Genomic DNA, 14,726 nt, shown 5'->3' with positions numbered 1-14,726 from the left:
TAGTTCGAAAATTCTTCCTGGGTGTGCAGAATGGAAAAAAAAAATAAAGGATTTCATTTCCCTCTATGGATCTAACGACCATGAATTCCGGTGCATACTTGAAAATCCCCGCTAGCTGATTAACTATGTAAAATCCTGGTTATGAGTCTGATCGGAAAGACATAAGACATGGCGCATATCAAGGGCTCATGATCCAGAGAGATTGACAAAAAAAAATGTCTGCGAGAGAGAGAGAGTTTGAAGTAGTGTTTAATAGCTCACTTCATCTTACAATTATACAAAATAAAAAACACAAACAACAGCAATATATGATGAAAGCAACAGACATGTATGAAAGCACACCGCGTACCAATATGAACACTGATTGTCACCGTGAACTGGCCCGTCATTCAGCAACCTTCATGCCAGAGAGATAAACCCGACTTTGAATCACACTACCTCCAATCCAAAAACCAGGCATAACCATCAGACCAACCTTAGGCTTTTCATCGTTTTCATCCATTATCAAATTCTTCACCACACTGTCCATATAAACCTCTGAGAACTCACTCCCCCTCTTGACCTGAAAGACTTCAGCCCGAGAATCATAAGAATGAGCCAGCCTATGCAAAAGCCATATTGACTTGGCTAGTTTTAGGAAAGCCTGGTAAAATGGAGTTCTTGGATGCCCTCCACCCATTACATAATTTCGCTGATCTAAATTCCCAAAAAACGAAGTCTCCATTTTCGGGTGAACCACTACCAGGTACTTGCTCCTGCAGAATCTCCCAAAAATAGAATCTGGATTTTGGCCAAGCATGTCCAATGGATCCATGTCCCGTAATGTAACATATTGGTGGAAGAAACCCTCCTTAGTCACTGTAAGATTGTCCACTTGAAGGGAAAAACTTTCCTGCTGAAAGCCACTAAACATTCTTTGGCATATATGCGACTCAAAGGCATACTTCTTGTGAGGTCTCTTAGCATAAATAACACCGGGTTCAATTGAATTGGCTGCTGCATCAAGGTCCCACCCAGCCGCTTTCATCATGTTAATCAACGGTTTAGAAAAGTCATGAATAGCTTTATATGCAGCTTCAACAACCGATATGAAGAGATCGGGAGTTAGATCTGCAGGCAAAAAACCATTCTCATCAGTAGAACCTTCTGATTCTTTTGTAGACATGCCTCTGAGCTTTAGATTCTTTTCTAACTTTGCTTGCTTCTGTTGTGCCTCTTCAATATGCTGCTGGAGCTGAAGGATTTCAGAATCTTTATTTTGAATTTCAGACTGGAATTTCTTAACCATAACCCCATATGTTTTCAAAAGAATTTGTTGTTCTTGAATCTCTGCAGCTAGGCGAGAGTCTTGTGGAGAAACGCAAACTGGGCTGGGATTGTTCTCCCTGTAGAAATGCTTAAGTTCAGAGAGGTTTTTTAGCTCAGAAATTACAAGTCTATCGGCAGCTTGAATTTTTTCAGGGTCATAGGGAGTATGAGCAGCTTGGAGCTGAATGTATGCTGATTTCAGAGAAGAGATGTTCGTGAAAACCTTAGATATCAAGGCTTCCACAGCTTCTGGATTCTGATTCATGGCCTCTTCCATGGGTTGTGGGTGAACCTTCTGGCTATTGCTCTCGCGAAGTTGAGTATCTCTTGCTCCAGTGGGTAGCATAGCTACTTCCAAAAGGAGTGGTTAAGTTGACTTTCTTCAGAAAAAGCACCAACACTACAGTACCTGCAAACTTTGGCTAAGTGTTAATGGGTGGTGACAAAATAATGTAGTCACCCAAAATGGTGACAGCAATGATGTGTGCTTCAATCCAGCATACATAAAGATTAAAAATAATAATAATAAGTACATAGACATTCAGGGCCGTTGATAACCATTTGTTTTTTATGTTTTGATTTTTAGTTTTCAATTTTTGAGCTTGAGACATGGAGAAAGTAAACACGGGAAGAAGAAGGGTGGTGAGAGGGAGGGAAATAAACAAAGAAGAATGAATGAAATCAAAATCTGAAGATTAACATCTATCACGTTCGGATCTGTTCTAGATTACAATTTTTTATTCCATTTGGACACTTTTATGAAGCATTGACACGTATCAGGTAGTACAGAAAACGAATTCTTCCCAGAAAGAACATCAAATAGACATAGCACCTTAGCTGAAGTACTAATGGTCCCTAGAAAGCAGTTCTTTTATGACTCCATGAAAGTATTTCTACTCAATTATTGTTTTGTTTTGTTTTCTGAAACTGACGGGACAGTGTCATGGGGAGTTTGCTGGAGTCAAAATATGAGATTTTCTGTGACCATATGCACTCAGTTTAACTTTTCTTGCTCATGTTCTAACTTTTGAAGGAATTAGCACACCTATAACTTAGATATAGGAACTAGATAAATATGCTAATATCTCCACACTCTAAACACTAAAGGTCTCAATTCAAGATTGTGCTCATATATGAACACAGGGAATCTGCTCAATTTATCTTGGAAAATGCATGGAAACTGTTGTCCAAGAAACTTTAATCAAAATACTAGCTTCATGAACATGTAACACATGTGCAAGTACAATATAAGCACAAAAGATTCAAAATTGCAGCTACGATTCTTCTGCAATGGTCAATTGACGGCTTGAAGAATGCTAACCAATATAAGGTGTGTGATCTTTTTAATGCAGGAATCTAGTTGAGGCTATTTTTTCCACACAGGAACTAGTTAAGGCTCACACCTCAATAGTCTTAATCTTTATGTAATTAAATCTATATGCACTATCTGCACTTTCGGATGCTCACCCATATTGTCCATTACACTTAAGATTGTGATCAACAAACAAACAACCTATGATACAATTAATGTGAATCTACAGTGTTATTCTGTAAATCAACAAAATACAAATTATATGATCAACCAAAATGCCAACCTCGAACTAGAAGGCTAGAACATTAGGGGCAACTTACAAGCAGCACTCCTCGAAAGTCAGATAATTTACATGGTTCACACCAAAAAGCATTGTGCAACTCTCAGTGACTCGTACCGAAAAAATTCAGATTATGGGTATTAACAACAATCAAAGAATAAAATTGGAAATTGGCTGGATAAGTATTAAAAATTGCAAATATAGAGAACCCAAAACATAAATTAAAAAAAGAAAAAGAAAAGAGAAATGGGGCATGAGCTGCTTACCTATCAGGACCACATCTCTGCCACAGACAGCATCTATCAAACATAATCCCACCCCTTCAACCTAAAACACAACACAAATCCCAAATTAACAACACTAATCCCTCTAATAACCCTAAATTCCTTTTTTTTTACTCAGATTTTCAGCTTATCGCCATAACGAGATTTACTTACTGATTCAAGAATCCTCCTTTTGACCTCGTCGGAGATCGGAATCCTGAGGCCTCTCAAAGCCCTAACTCTAATTTTCCGATTGCTGCAATTCGTATCGTTGTCTCTCTCACTGGAAGTTGCTGTGCTGGTAGCTAGAGTGTGTAGTATCAGGGGGTCTGCAAGCCCTAATTGAAAACTTCGGGATCGTTCCACCGAACTGTCTTGCCGTTTCGGTGTCTATAAAACGCAATTTTGTCACTGTATGATACGAAGTGTTGGGATTTTTTTCTATTGGGTAACAAATTAACATGGGCCGGGTAAAACTCCAACTAAACAACCCATTTTTCTTTAATATTATTGCACCCAAGAGAAAATTCCATTGTAATTAAAATAGTAAATTCAATTGAAAACCGTTCTACTAGATGTTTTGTTCTTTAATAATATTTCCTTTTTCATCCAAAAAAAAAAAAGAAAAATTTCAACTGTAATACAGAAGGGTAAATTACATTTTGCACCCTTAAGTTTAAGTGCAATTGTAAAATCATACAACATCTTTAATACATTTTAATTGTAGACATGTAAATTTCATTGCATACAAATGATGCATCACAAAGCTCCACGTGGCGTATGACTCATCACAAATGGACAAGTCATCAATAACATGTGGCACAAATCAAAGCAAAGGAAGTATAAAACCTTCCCAAAAATCGGCACAAGGGAGAAGCACCCTTTAAATTCGGCAAGGGACCAAAATGCTCTTAAAACCGGAAAGAAAGTTAAGGTATCTTCATAAAACAAGCAAGAATTGAAGATTGCTTACAAAATAGGCAACAAGGCCTTATAATTTTGGTCAAGGGAGTAAAGTGGCAGAAATTAAGACACAAAACATGCCTAAATTATCCCATGGACGAATCAAGACACAAATCAAAGCTAAATCTACCCAAAGGCAAGCTTTGAGAAGCCTATAAATACAAGGTCCTCCCACAAGCATAAGGGTGATGCGAGATTTTACTTTACACTCAAATTAAACCCTCGTTTGACAATTGTAGTAGAATGGATAAGTGAGGGATCGTTCTAGACCGGGGATTAGGAGGGCTTGCTAAAACCTTCTAAATTGACTTAAAAACATAAAAACTAAATTAAAATACTCTTAACAAGACTACTATGACTCAGAAAGGCTTTGAAAAACTCAAATTGTCTAAAACAATCAAATTGACTCAAATAGAAGCTAGAACTTGATTTAGACGAATTTGCAATTGTTTATGACTCCAAAAGCTTAAAGATACAAAAATAAAACAAATACGAATGATTAAGACTTAACAAAATAGGGGGGGGAATTGTGGTTGGACGATATTAAATTAAAAAGACAGAATATAATTAAAGGCAAAATGTAAATATGAATGTGATAAAAATATGGATGATGGAATAGCCAAGGGGTTCTTCTCCACACATGTTACACTTGCAAAACAAAATTGATTCTCAGTTGGTCTTTCGATAAGTTGTGAAACTCAATGCTCCAAGTTAATTAGATCCGCTTAGATTAACTTTCAGATTTCCCTAAATTCGTTGGATTGAATGGAATACGCATTACAACCAAATTATTCTTAATCAAAGTCCCTAACTATGGAATACGCATGATAGAGACATTCAACAAAGATCATTAAGTTCAACGGAAATCATAAACATCGACGAGGCAATCATTACTATGGAATACGCATGAAACTTATGCCAAGAATTCGTTTAACGCGATTGTTTATAAGCAACCTCCACTACTTGTGAATATAAGTTCATAGCGATTAGGTGAAATTCACTTATATTTTAGCGTCATATTTATGCATGAAAATTAAGCTTGCAATCTCAATGAACATACATAAATAAGTTATCAATCAAACAGTTAAACGAATTGAATCCACAACTTATGAAATTCCAACCAAACGTAATCAATTCAAATTGCAAATATAAACATAGTTTCGAATCACCCCCTAGCTAAAGGGGGTTTAGTTCCTCATAACTTTGAAATCAAAGAAACACCTAAACATTCCAACAACTCAAACGTGAATTGTATGAACGTTTAGGCACTCTTCTCTTCCCTTCTCATACGTACAAAACAAAGAGAATTAAATTTAAACTTTGAAATCAAAGAAACACCTAAACATTCCAACAACTCAAACTTGAATTGTATGAACGTTTAAGCACTCTTTTCTTCCTCGTTGTTGTAGCACAAGGTCTAAGGTGAGCTTAAGGGCTTTAGGTGTATGTGGAATGGAGTAGGGAGTGGTTGGAGATGGAAGAATGAAGAGAAAATATGCAGAAAATGAAGTGGGACTCACGGCAATGCAATGGGTTTGTTGCTTGGTGTTTGTAACTAAAAATGTGTATGGAAGAGTAAGTGAATTTTGAGGAGTGTTGGATGCTTATTTATAGGTGAAATGGGGGAACAAAAGAGGGAATATTGCAGCTAGGAGGGGATGAATGATTATGGGTGCATGTGTTTGGAATAATGAAGGGGGAATGTATGTAATAAAACAACTAGGAAAAGTTATGAAAAGCTGGAAATGGGAGTGGGAACTCACGGCAAAGTGTTTTGGGGATGGTTCTTTGTGGTTGTGATGCATGTGATTACATGTGTTGATTGCTAAGGTGTGTGATGATGAGTGTAAGTGGAATAAAGAATGAATGAAGGCATGTGAATTAGGTGGGAAAGAGGTGGAAATGGAATGTTATGCAATGATAATGTCTTGTAAAGATACTAATAAATAATGCATGTAGGGTTAGGAAATAAAATCATAACTTAAAGGGGGAAGATTAAAGGGTGTTGAAAGGTTTTGCATGGCTTTGAAGTGATTGTGGATTGGGCTAGAGTTTAAGTACATGAAATGGACCCAAATTGCTCCCCCTTGCATGGCAAGGAATGGTGTTTGTGTTAAGCCCAAGGCAAGGTGAATGTAATTGGGTTAGGGCCATTGTTTTGTGTCTTCAAGTGCATACAAGGCCTTCAAATTCGTCCATCCTCTTGGCTCCATGGATAAGCTATCCAATCCATGCCCAAAAATGCTCCAAATGGCCTCAAAATGCACTTTCTTGCTCCCTAGGCCCTTAGAACCTAAAAACACACAAAAGAAGCATAAAGGACTAAAATAACGAGAGAAACATAACGTAAATGCACGAGAACAAGCCATTTAAGTCGCATGAATATGCTCCTATCAAATACCCCCACACTTAGCTTTTGCTAGTCCTCGAGCAAAACAGAATAAAAACAAATAAACAAAACGACACTAAACACGTAAAACACAACCTAAACCTTCCAACAACCGTCTTAGGGATTTCCAATGCACATGACAAGTTAAAAATCATCATTCTCACAGATTTTAGTCATCTTCACACTTAAGTACATTCTTAATCATAGTCACCATATACTAGTTCACAATTAAGCATTTAAAACCATGTTTTGAATGTAGTAACATGCCTTAGAGAATTTGCTCAATTCCTTACAAGATATGAACTCGATTCTCACTCAGATTTTCTGACTACACACCCTAAACTAGTTATATGTGAGAAGATTGATGTAAACATAAAAACGAACACTCACATATATGTATTTCAAAGGAAGCAATTTCTGGAGTTAATAAGCATGTTTAGATATGATCTCATGAATGGAATGCTACTACTTAGATGCGAGAACCAGTGACACCATAAGCTCATACCAAGTTCAAACTCCACAAATTGAAATACACAACACTCAAGATAGAAGTCAAGGGTTGTAACGGGGCTTGGGGTATGTGGATAACAAAGAAGGGATATGGAAAACAAAGGTTCTTAAAGAAATAGTGAGCAAAGCATTTGAATCAACTTAGAATTCACTTTTGAATGAAAACTCAACTTTTGAACAAAAAAAAAAAAAAAGGAAGAATTTAGGCAATTTACGCCCAGAATTGGTGTTTTGGAACCTTTCTTCAATCACTTATTCTTTTTTTTTTTTTTTTTTTTTTTTTTTTGAATCTCAAAACATAAACACTTAAACATTCTCTCCCCCACACTTATTTTCTTTCATAATGTAACTCAAAAGGAATTCAATTAAGTCATGCTCACTATCTTTTAAGAGCAAGGATGGGGATTGTCCTAAACTAGGCTAGGTGAGGAAAAAGTGGGTTAACAAAGAACATGGGCTAACACGGCTCAACGGGGGTACAACTTACAACATATACGAAATATGGGAAGTGAGGCTATTTGGCTATGGTGGCAACCACACAACTTCATCTTGAATATGTGTTATGCAAATCAATAACATGCTTTGAATGAAATGGGCATGAGTTCTAGCATTTGGAACTATATGATGAAACGCCTTCTAAGTAGTAACCAAGCAAAGAATAATGAGATCATGCAACGACTTTAGAAAACAAGAAATCACAGATTATACTCTCCAAAGAACGTTATAGGCTCAAGTCTCTCAGGGTTGTAGCATTTGTTTGAGTTCTTTCCTTCAGGCATGTTACAAAAACTAAATTTTCTTTTATGATTGCATGTGAAGTCATACATTATAACCATAACCAAGCATATACCAAGAGTAAATCAAACTTTTCTCTATGTTAATAACTCTTTTTAACAGTCATGCAATTACAAACCAAATCCTTATTATTGTGTTGGAAGGTATCCTAAGACACAAACACACACACAAAAACAACTTTAAAACAACTCTTTTTGGGTTTTTCAAAACAATTTTTTCAAATTTTTATGGGATTTTCGAATTTTTAAGACAAAACACACTAAAATAGTTTTAAAACAGTGAGAAACAACATGTGAAGTGATAGGTGAATAAATCCCACGAATTTGCATCAAATATACTTAGTTACCCCCCCACACTTAAATCAAACATTGTCTTCAATGTTTTAAGCATAGATTCACACAAAGCATAAGTAAATACACAAAAAGCACTTAAACATACTAAACATGGCATAATGTAATTAACAAAGAGAAGAGTTTAGAGACGCAAATCTGGTTATAGAGTGTAAATTCCATCTTCTCCTTGGTAATTGCATTGAGGCTTTTGATCTTTGTGATTCCACAGGCTTACTCTTGAACTGGTTTCTGCCCATCGTTGATTTTCCTTTGTGCTACTTCTTGAACTGGGCAGCAGGATGGTTCTTTTGGTCTCCCCCGAAGGTCTGAGCTTATCCCTTTTATCTGTTTCTTTGTTCAATCTTTCCAATTCGTATTGAAAAGGGTTGGAGGATAACTCAGCCTATGTTTGTCTCCACATGCTTCAATGTATCATTTGCACTTGCCTTACTCGCTCCCCTTTGCAGAAGTGGTCCCTTCTCCGGAAGTGTATCAACCGTTGAAGATGACTACTCGAGAGCAACGCTAGGTAAGCAATCAGGAATAGATTCCAGGCAGTTGGCTCCAGAACGGAAGACTGACTCCAAGTGCCGGCTGATTGCTTGTTTTACTTTGCCATGCGAGTAAGAACAAGGACAAAGAAAAAGACAGGGAAAGAGCATGATATGAGATACTTTTGCTTTTGACCTTGATGATATGAGATACCTTTGCTTTTGAAGAAGCGGTGAATGAATCAGCACATGTATTTGTTGTGCTGTTTCCTCCTGGGTCATATGTACTCCAGGCATCTGGTATCATCTTTGGGGAAGAAGAAAGAATTGAGTCTTTCGAAAGGCTTTGCTGGGAGTACGCCCTCAGAGGTGAGGGAGAGTTGGGCATTTTTCTTCAGGTTTGCCCTGCCATAAAAGACGAAGGTCGACATATATAGAGATAATATCAAGTGGTGGTATTTTTTACCTTTGTCGACAAACGTTTTGATCCCGCAAATCTGGCTTTTTGAAATAGTGGCGCCTCTTCGATCTCTGAACACGCCTCTTCGATTTTTGAACACGCCTCTTCGATTTCTGAGCAGGCGCCCCTTCGATTTCTGAACGACGCCCCTTCGCTTTCTGAACGACACGTGGTAGTGCAGATGCGGCTCCTTTTGACAAAGCTGCACGCGTCTTCTGAAAAGCAGAGAAAGCGTCGCCGAACTTTGCGCTTGTCGGCTAAAGACGTGTAATTGAGATGATGGCCTCCACGTGTTATCAGCTTTGTCAGATATCTTATGACAAAGCTGAACGCGTTTTCTGAAAAGCCGCGAATGCGTCGTCGAAATTTGCGGAGGAAAATCCGGATCTCTGAATCGGTGGACGCGTCGCCATGGCTTTTTATGGAGCTATCGATCACCCCAACAAATACACTCTGAAGAAATCCCATTCTTGAAAAATCGACTCCGGCCCTTTGAGAATTAACTCCATCCACCCCTTGAACACTTTTGAAAAATGGCAAACTCATCGAACCTTAGCTTGGAATTGAGCCTTAGCAGTGATGCGGGCGCGCCGCGTCAAGGTAACGTATGGCGCCCTTCTTTCTTTTCTTCTAACGGTCCTCTCACAGGTGAAGACTCCGTGATGCAGGACGCCACAACAGCTACAATAGTAGCTAGGAACCTCCTCACTCCGAAAGATAGTAGGCTGCTGTCAGGACGGTCCGATGAGTTGGCCGTTCAAGAGTCCCTCGTACTTAGTGTTCAGTGTGCGAGTTCTGTGTCCAACATGGGCCAACGCCTGCTTGCCCGCTCCCGTCAGGTGGAATCATTGATGGCAGAGGTGGAAAGTCTCAAGCAGGAGATCCAGCAGCTGAAGTATGAGAATAGAAGTTTGCACGTGCTTGCAAACAACTATTCGACGGGCATGAAGAGGAAGCTTGATGAGCTGCAAGAGTCTGAAGGTCGGATTCACAGTGACCGTCAAAGGTTTTCGTCTTTCCTCCAGAGGCACCTTTTTCCTGGCTCATCCAGCGCTTGGCCAAGTATTGAGGCCTGGAATGCTCTATCTTCGATGCCTTCTGCTCCTATGCCTTCCGCTCCGATGCCTTCTGTTCCTACGCCTTCTGTTCCTACGCCTTCCGCTTCAAGAGTAAAGCCACGTAGTGGGGCCTCAAGCAAACACCCTTTGTGAAGCACCATCTTTCTTTGTTTAGCAGTGCCTATCAATAAATCAAACATTTTCTCAATGTTACAATCATAGACTCACACAATTAATAAACAAACAAACAATAACAACTAAACAACCTAACAAGGCAGAAACGAAATAGCAACAAAGAAAAGAAATTTTTTTTTTTTATTTTTTTTTTTTTTTATTTTTTTTTTTTATTTTTTTATTTTTTTTTTTTATCAAATTTTCGGAGTTTTATACCAAGACACTATAAAACACACTAAAACACTCTAAAAACGCTTAAAACATCAAGAAACAACATTCTAAGTGAAAGGTGAATAAATCCCACGAAATTCATGCAAATACAAATTGTTTACCCCCCCACACTTAAATCAAACTTTGTCCTCAATGTTTTAAGCAGAAAGTCACAACAGAGCAAGCAAATAAACAAATTCGAGAAAGAAAGCAAAGTAAAGGCAGTAAAGAAAAAGAAAGGAATAAAAATAAGTCTCTTAAAGGGGTTTCCAAGTTCTTCTCTATTCGGATGCATGGGTTGCCTCCCACGAAGCGCTTTCTTTTACGTCTTGCAGCCGGACGGTACCTCCGTTTAAGCTTGACTAGGTTCCACGGCATGGAGGGGTACCTCCTCCACGACATGCTCCTCAAACATCTCGTAATAGGGCTTCAATCGATGCCCATTCACTTTGAATTCTTGCTGCGTCCTTGAACTTTTGATTTGCACTGCACCATGAGGGAAAACATTAGTAACAACAAACGGGCCAATCCATTTAGAACGCAACTTACCAGGAAACAAACGTAGGCGAGAGTTAAAAAGTAACACTTTCTGCCCAACTGTGAAGGTCTTGGTTCGAATCATTTTATCATGGAATGCTTTGGTCTTGGCTTTGTACATCCGGGCATTCTCATAGGCTTCATTCCGAATCTCCTCAAGTTCATTCAATTGGAGCTTCCTATGAACTCCCGCTGCATCTATGTCCATGTTGAAAATCTTCACGGCCCAATGTGCCTTGTGCTCTAACTCTACGGGTAAATGACATGGCTTACCATAGACGAGCCGAAAAGGTGACATCCCAATGGGTGTTTTGTATGCCGTACGATATGCCCACAGTGCATCATCTAAACGTAAGCTCCAATCCCTCCTTGTTGGTCCAACGGTCTTCTCCAAAATTTGTTTGATTTCTCGGTTAGACACCTCGGCTTGGCCATTTGTTTGAGGATGGTAAGGTGTGGAGACCTTATGGTTGACATGGTACTTTCTTAGCAACGCCTCAATGGTCCGATTGCAAAAGTGAGACCCTCCATCACTTATGATTACTCTCGGCATTCCAAACCTAGCAAAAATGTTAGTTTTCACGAAATCTGCAACCACCTTAGAATCGTTAGTACGGGTGGCTTTTGCTTCCACCCATTTAGAAACATAATCAACGGCTAGCAAGATATAAGTGAAACCATAAGATGGAGGGAAAGGGCCCATGAAATCAATGCCCCAAACATCAAAAATTTCAACATTAAAGACAGGGGTTTGCGGCATTTGGTCCTTGGTACCTATGTTACCCATTCGTTGGCAACGATCACAAGACATACAAAAGGTTCTAGCATCCCTAAATATAGTCGGCCAATAAAAACCACACTCTAGAACCTTGAGGGCAGTGCGTTGTGTGCCAAAATGACCACCACATGCATATGTGTGACAAAAGCTTAGAATTGAGTGAAATTCAGAATCATGCACACATCTACGTACAATTTGATCTGAGCAATACTTCCACAAATAAGGGTCATCCCAAACATAGAAACGTGCATCATTTTTAAGCTTATCACGTTGGTGCTTGTTTAGTTCATTTGGAATTTGTTTAGCCACCAAGTAATTCACTAAATCTGCATACCATGGTTCACTTACCTCAATGGATAGCAGCTGCTCATCGGGAAAAGTTTCAGGGATAGGTACGGCATGTTCATGCTCCTCGTGGATCATTCGGCTTAAATGGTCAGCCACTACATTCTCGCTTCCTTTCTTATCCCGGATTTCAATATCAAATTCTTGAAGAAGAAGAATCCAACGGATAAGCCTCGGCTTTGCTTCCTTTTTCGTGAGCAAGTACCTCAAAGCTGCATGATCAGAATAAACGATTACTTTAGTACCAATTAAATATGAACGGAATTTATCTAAAGCAAAAACCACAGCTAGAAGTTCTTTTTCCGTCGTGGAGTAGTTCAATTGGGCATCATTGAGAGTCCGAGAGGCATAGTATATGACATGCGGCCGCTTGTCTCTTCTTTGTCCTAGAACAGCTCCTAATGCATAGTCGGATGCATCGCACATGAGCTCGAACGGAAGGCTCCAATCTGGAGGTACAATAATGGGGGCCGAGACTAGCTTCTCCTTGAGTTGGTTAAATGCCGAATTACACTCTTCATCAAACTTGAATGGCACATCTTTTTGAAGCAATCGGCAAAGAGGGTTGGACATCTTGGAGAAGTCCTTGATAAAACGCCTATAGAACCCTGCATGGCCAAGAAACGAACGTACCTCTCTAACCGAAGTAGGAGAGGGTAAGTGACGTACAAGGTCTATTTTCGATTTATCTACTGCAATTCCTTTTTCTGAAACAATATGTCCTAAAACTATACCTTGTTTCACCATAAAGTGACATTTCTCCCAATTCAAGACAAGGTTAGTTTCAACACATCGTTTCAAAATTAAGGTCAGATTATCCAAGCAATTATCAAATGAACTCCCAAATACACTGAAATCATCCATGAAAACCTCAATGATCTTTTCAACAAAATCGGAAAATATACTTACCATACACCTTTGGAAAGTGGCCGGTGCGTTGCATAAGCCAAATGGCATGCGACGATAAGCAAATGTTCCAAAGGGACATGTGAATGTGGTCTTCTCTTGATCATCCGGGGCTATCACAATTTGGTTATATCCAGAGTATCCATCAAGAAAACAGTAAAAAGCATGACCGGCTAACCTTTCGAGCATCTGGTCGATGAATGGCAAAGGAAAGTGATCTTTCCTAGTCATGGAATTTAGCTTCCGGTAATCGATACATACTCGCCATCCAGTCTGAATGCGTGTAGGCACGAGCTCATTCTCATCATTCTTGATAACAGTTACTCCGGACTTCTTGGGAACGACTTGAACTGGAGAGACCCAACGGCTATCGGAGATAGGGTAGATCACTCCGCAATCCAAAAGCTTGATTATTTCTTTCTTCACCACTTCCATCATCGGAGGGTTGAGACGGCGTTGAGCCTCTCGAGTTGGTTTAGCCCCCTCCTCAAGAAGTATACGGTGCATGCATGTGGTAGGGCTTATTCCTTTAATGTCGGCCAAAGTCCACCCTATGGCCGTTTTGTGCTCTCGCAGCACCCTCACAAGCTTCTCCTCCTCCATTGCCGTGAGACTTGATGAAATGATGACGGGCAATGTTTCGCTTTCTCCCAAAAACACATACTTCAAATGGTCCGGCAACGGCTTAAGTTCAAGCGATGGTGCCTGAACAACAGAAGGTAGCATCTTAGTGGAAACTGAATTGGAAAGTGAGAGTGGAACCTTACCATATTGTTGTGGCAATGACTCAAGGGCTGCCACAACCTCAATTATTTCTTCACTAGAACCCATTGCAAAGAATTCCTCCTCCTTGCCGTGGCCTTGCATTGGCCCAAATCCTTCATTTTTGCGCTCTATGGCCTTAGTGATGGTTGTTTCCAGGGCGTCCTCGTTCAATTCTTCAAGGTATACCTGCGCCAAAGAATCGATAACATCAATGGAAAAACAAGAATGGTCATCAACGGGATATCTCATAGTTTCAGAAATATTAAAATCAATCACTTCCCCATCGAATTCCATTGTCAAGGTGCCTTTGTATACATCAATCTTTGTTCGGGCCGTCTTCATGAATGGCCTACCAAGGAGAATCGGCAAAGATGTAGAATGGGCTGAATCCTCCATGTCTAGGACGTAGAAATCAGCTGGAAAAATTAAATGGTTCACCTGCACAAGCACATCTTCCAAAACTCCTTTTGGATACGCGTTAGAACGATCGGCCAATTGTATAATTACACCATCTTGTTTTAATTCACCCAAATTCATAGATGCATAAATAGAATAAGGCATGACATTTATGGATGCACCTAAATCAAGCATGGCATGTTCAAAACGATTATGTCCAATCACACAAGGAATCGTGAAACTACCGGGGTCTTTACACTTGGTAGGCAGTTTACGTTGCAAAACAGCGGACACATTCTCGCTTACCTTCACTACCTCTTTGTTTGTCCTCTTTCTCTTTGTATTGCATAGGTCCTTGAGGAATTTAGCATACTTTGGAACCTGTTTGATTGCATCGAGAAGTGGTATGTTCACTTGCACCTTCCGGAACGTTTCAAGAATGTCCTTCTCGCTT

General features: G+C 39.4%; 1 protein-coding gene across 2 annotated transcripts; it reads right to left on the bottom strand.

Moving 5' to 3' along the window:
* Positions 1 to 236: 236 nt before the first annotated feature.
* On the bottom strand, positions 237 to 3,569 carry LOC137746928 (protein GRAVITROPIC IN THE LIGHT 1-like). Of its 2 annotated transcripts, none has more exons than XM_068486939.1 (3): positions 3,338 to 3,569; positions 3,167 to 3,227; positions 237 to 1,724 (listed from the first exon to the last, which is right to left on the bottom strand). In XM_068486939.1, exon 3 carries the CDS (start codon positions 1,652 to 1,654, stop codon positions 386 to 388), a length of 1,269 nt encoding a protein of 422 aa, XP_068343040.1. In that variant the 5' UTR covers positions 1,655 to 1,724; positions 3,167 to 3,227; positions 3,338 to 3,569; the 3' UTR covers positions 237 to 385. The 2 variants fall into 2 exon arrangements, with proteins under 2 accessions (XP_068343040.1, XP_068343039.1); XM_068486938.1 differs by having other exon boundaries at positions 237 to 1,717; positions 3,338 to 3,568.
* Between the last annotated feature and the right edge of the window lie 11,157 nt (positions 3,570 to 14,726).

The sequence above is a fragment of the Pyrus communis genome, chromosome 10 (genome assembly GCF_963583255.1).
Source record: "Pyrus communis chromosome 10, drPyrComm1.1, whole genome shotgun sequence".
Classification (NCBI taxonomy): domain Eukaryota; kingdom Viridiplantae; phylum Streptophyta; class Magnoliopsida; order Rosales; family Rosaceae; genus Pyrus; species Pyrus communis.
This window is presented reverse-complemented; position numbering and strand designations above follow the sequence as displayed.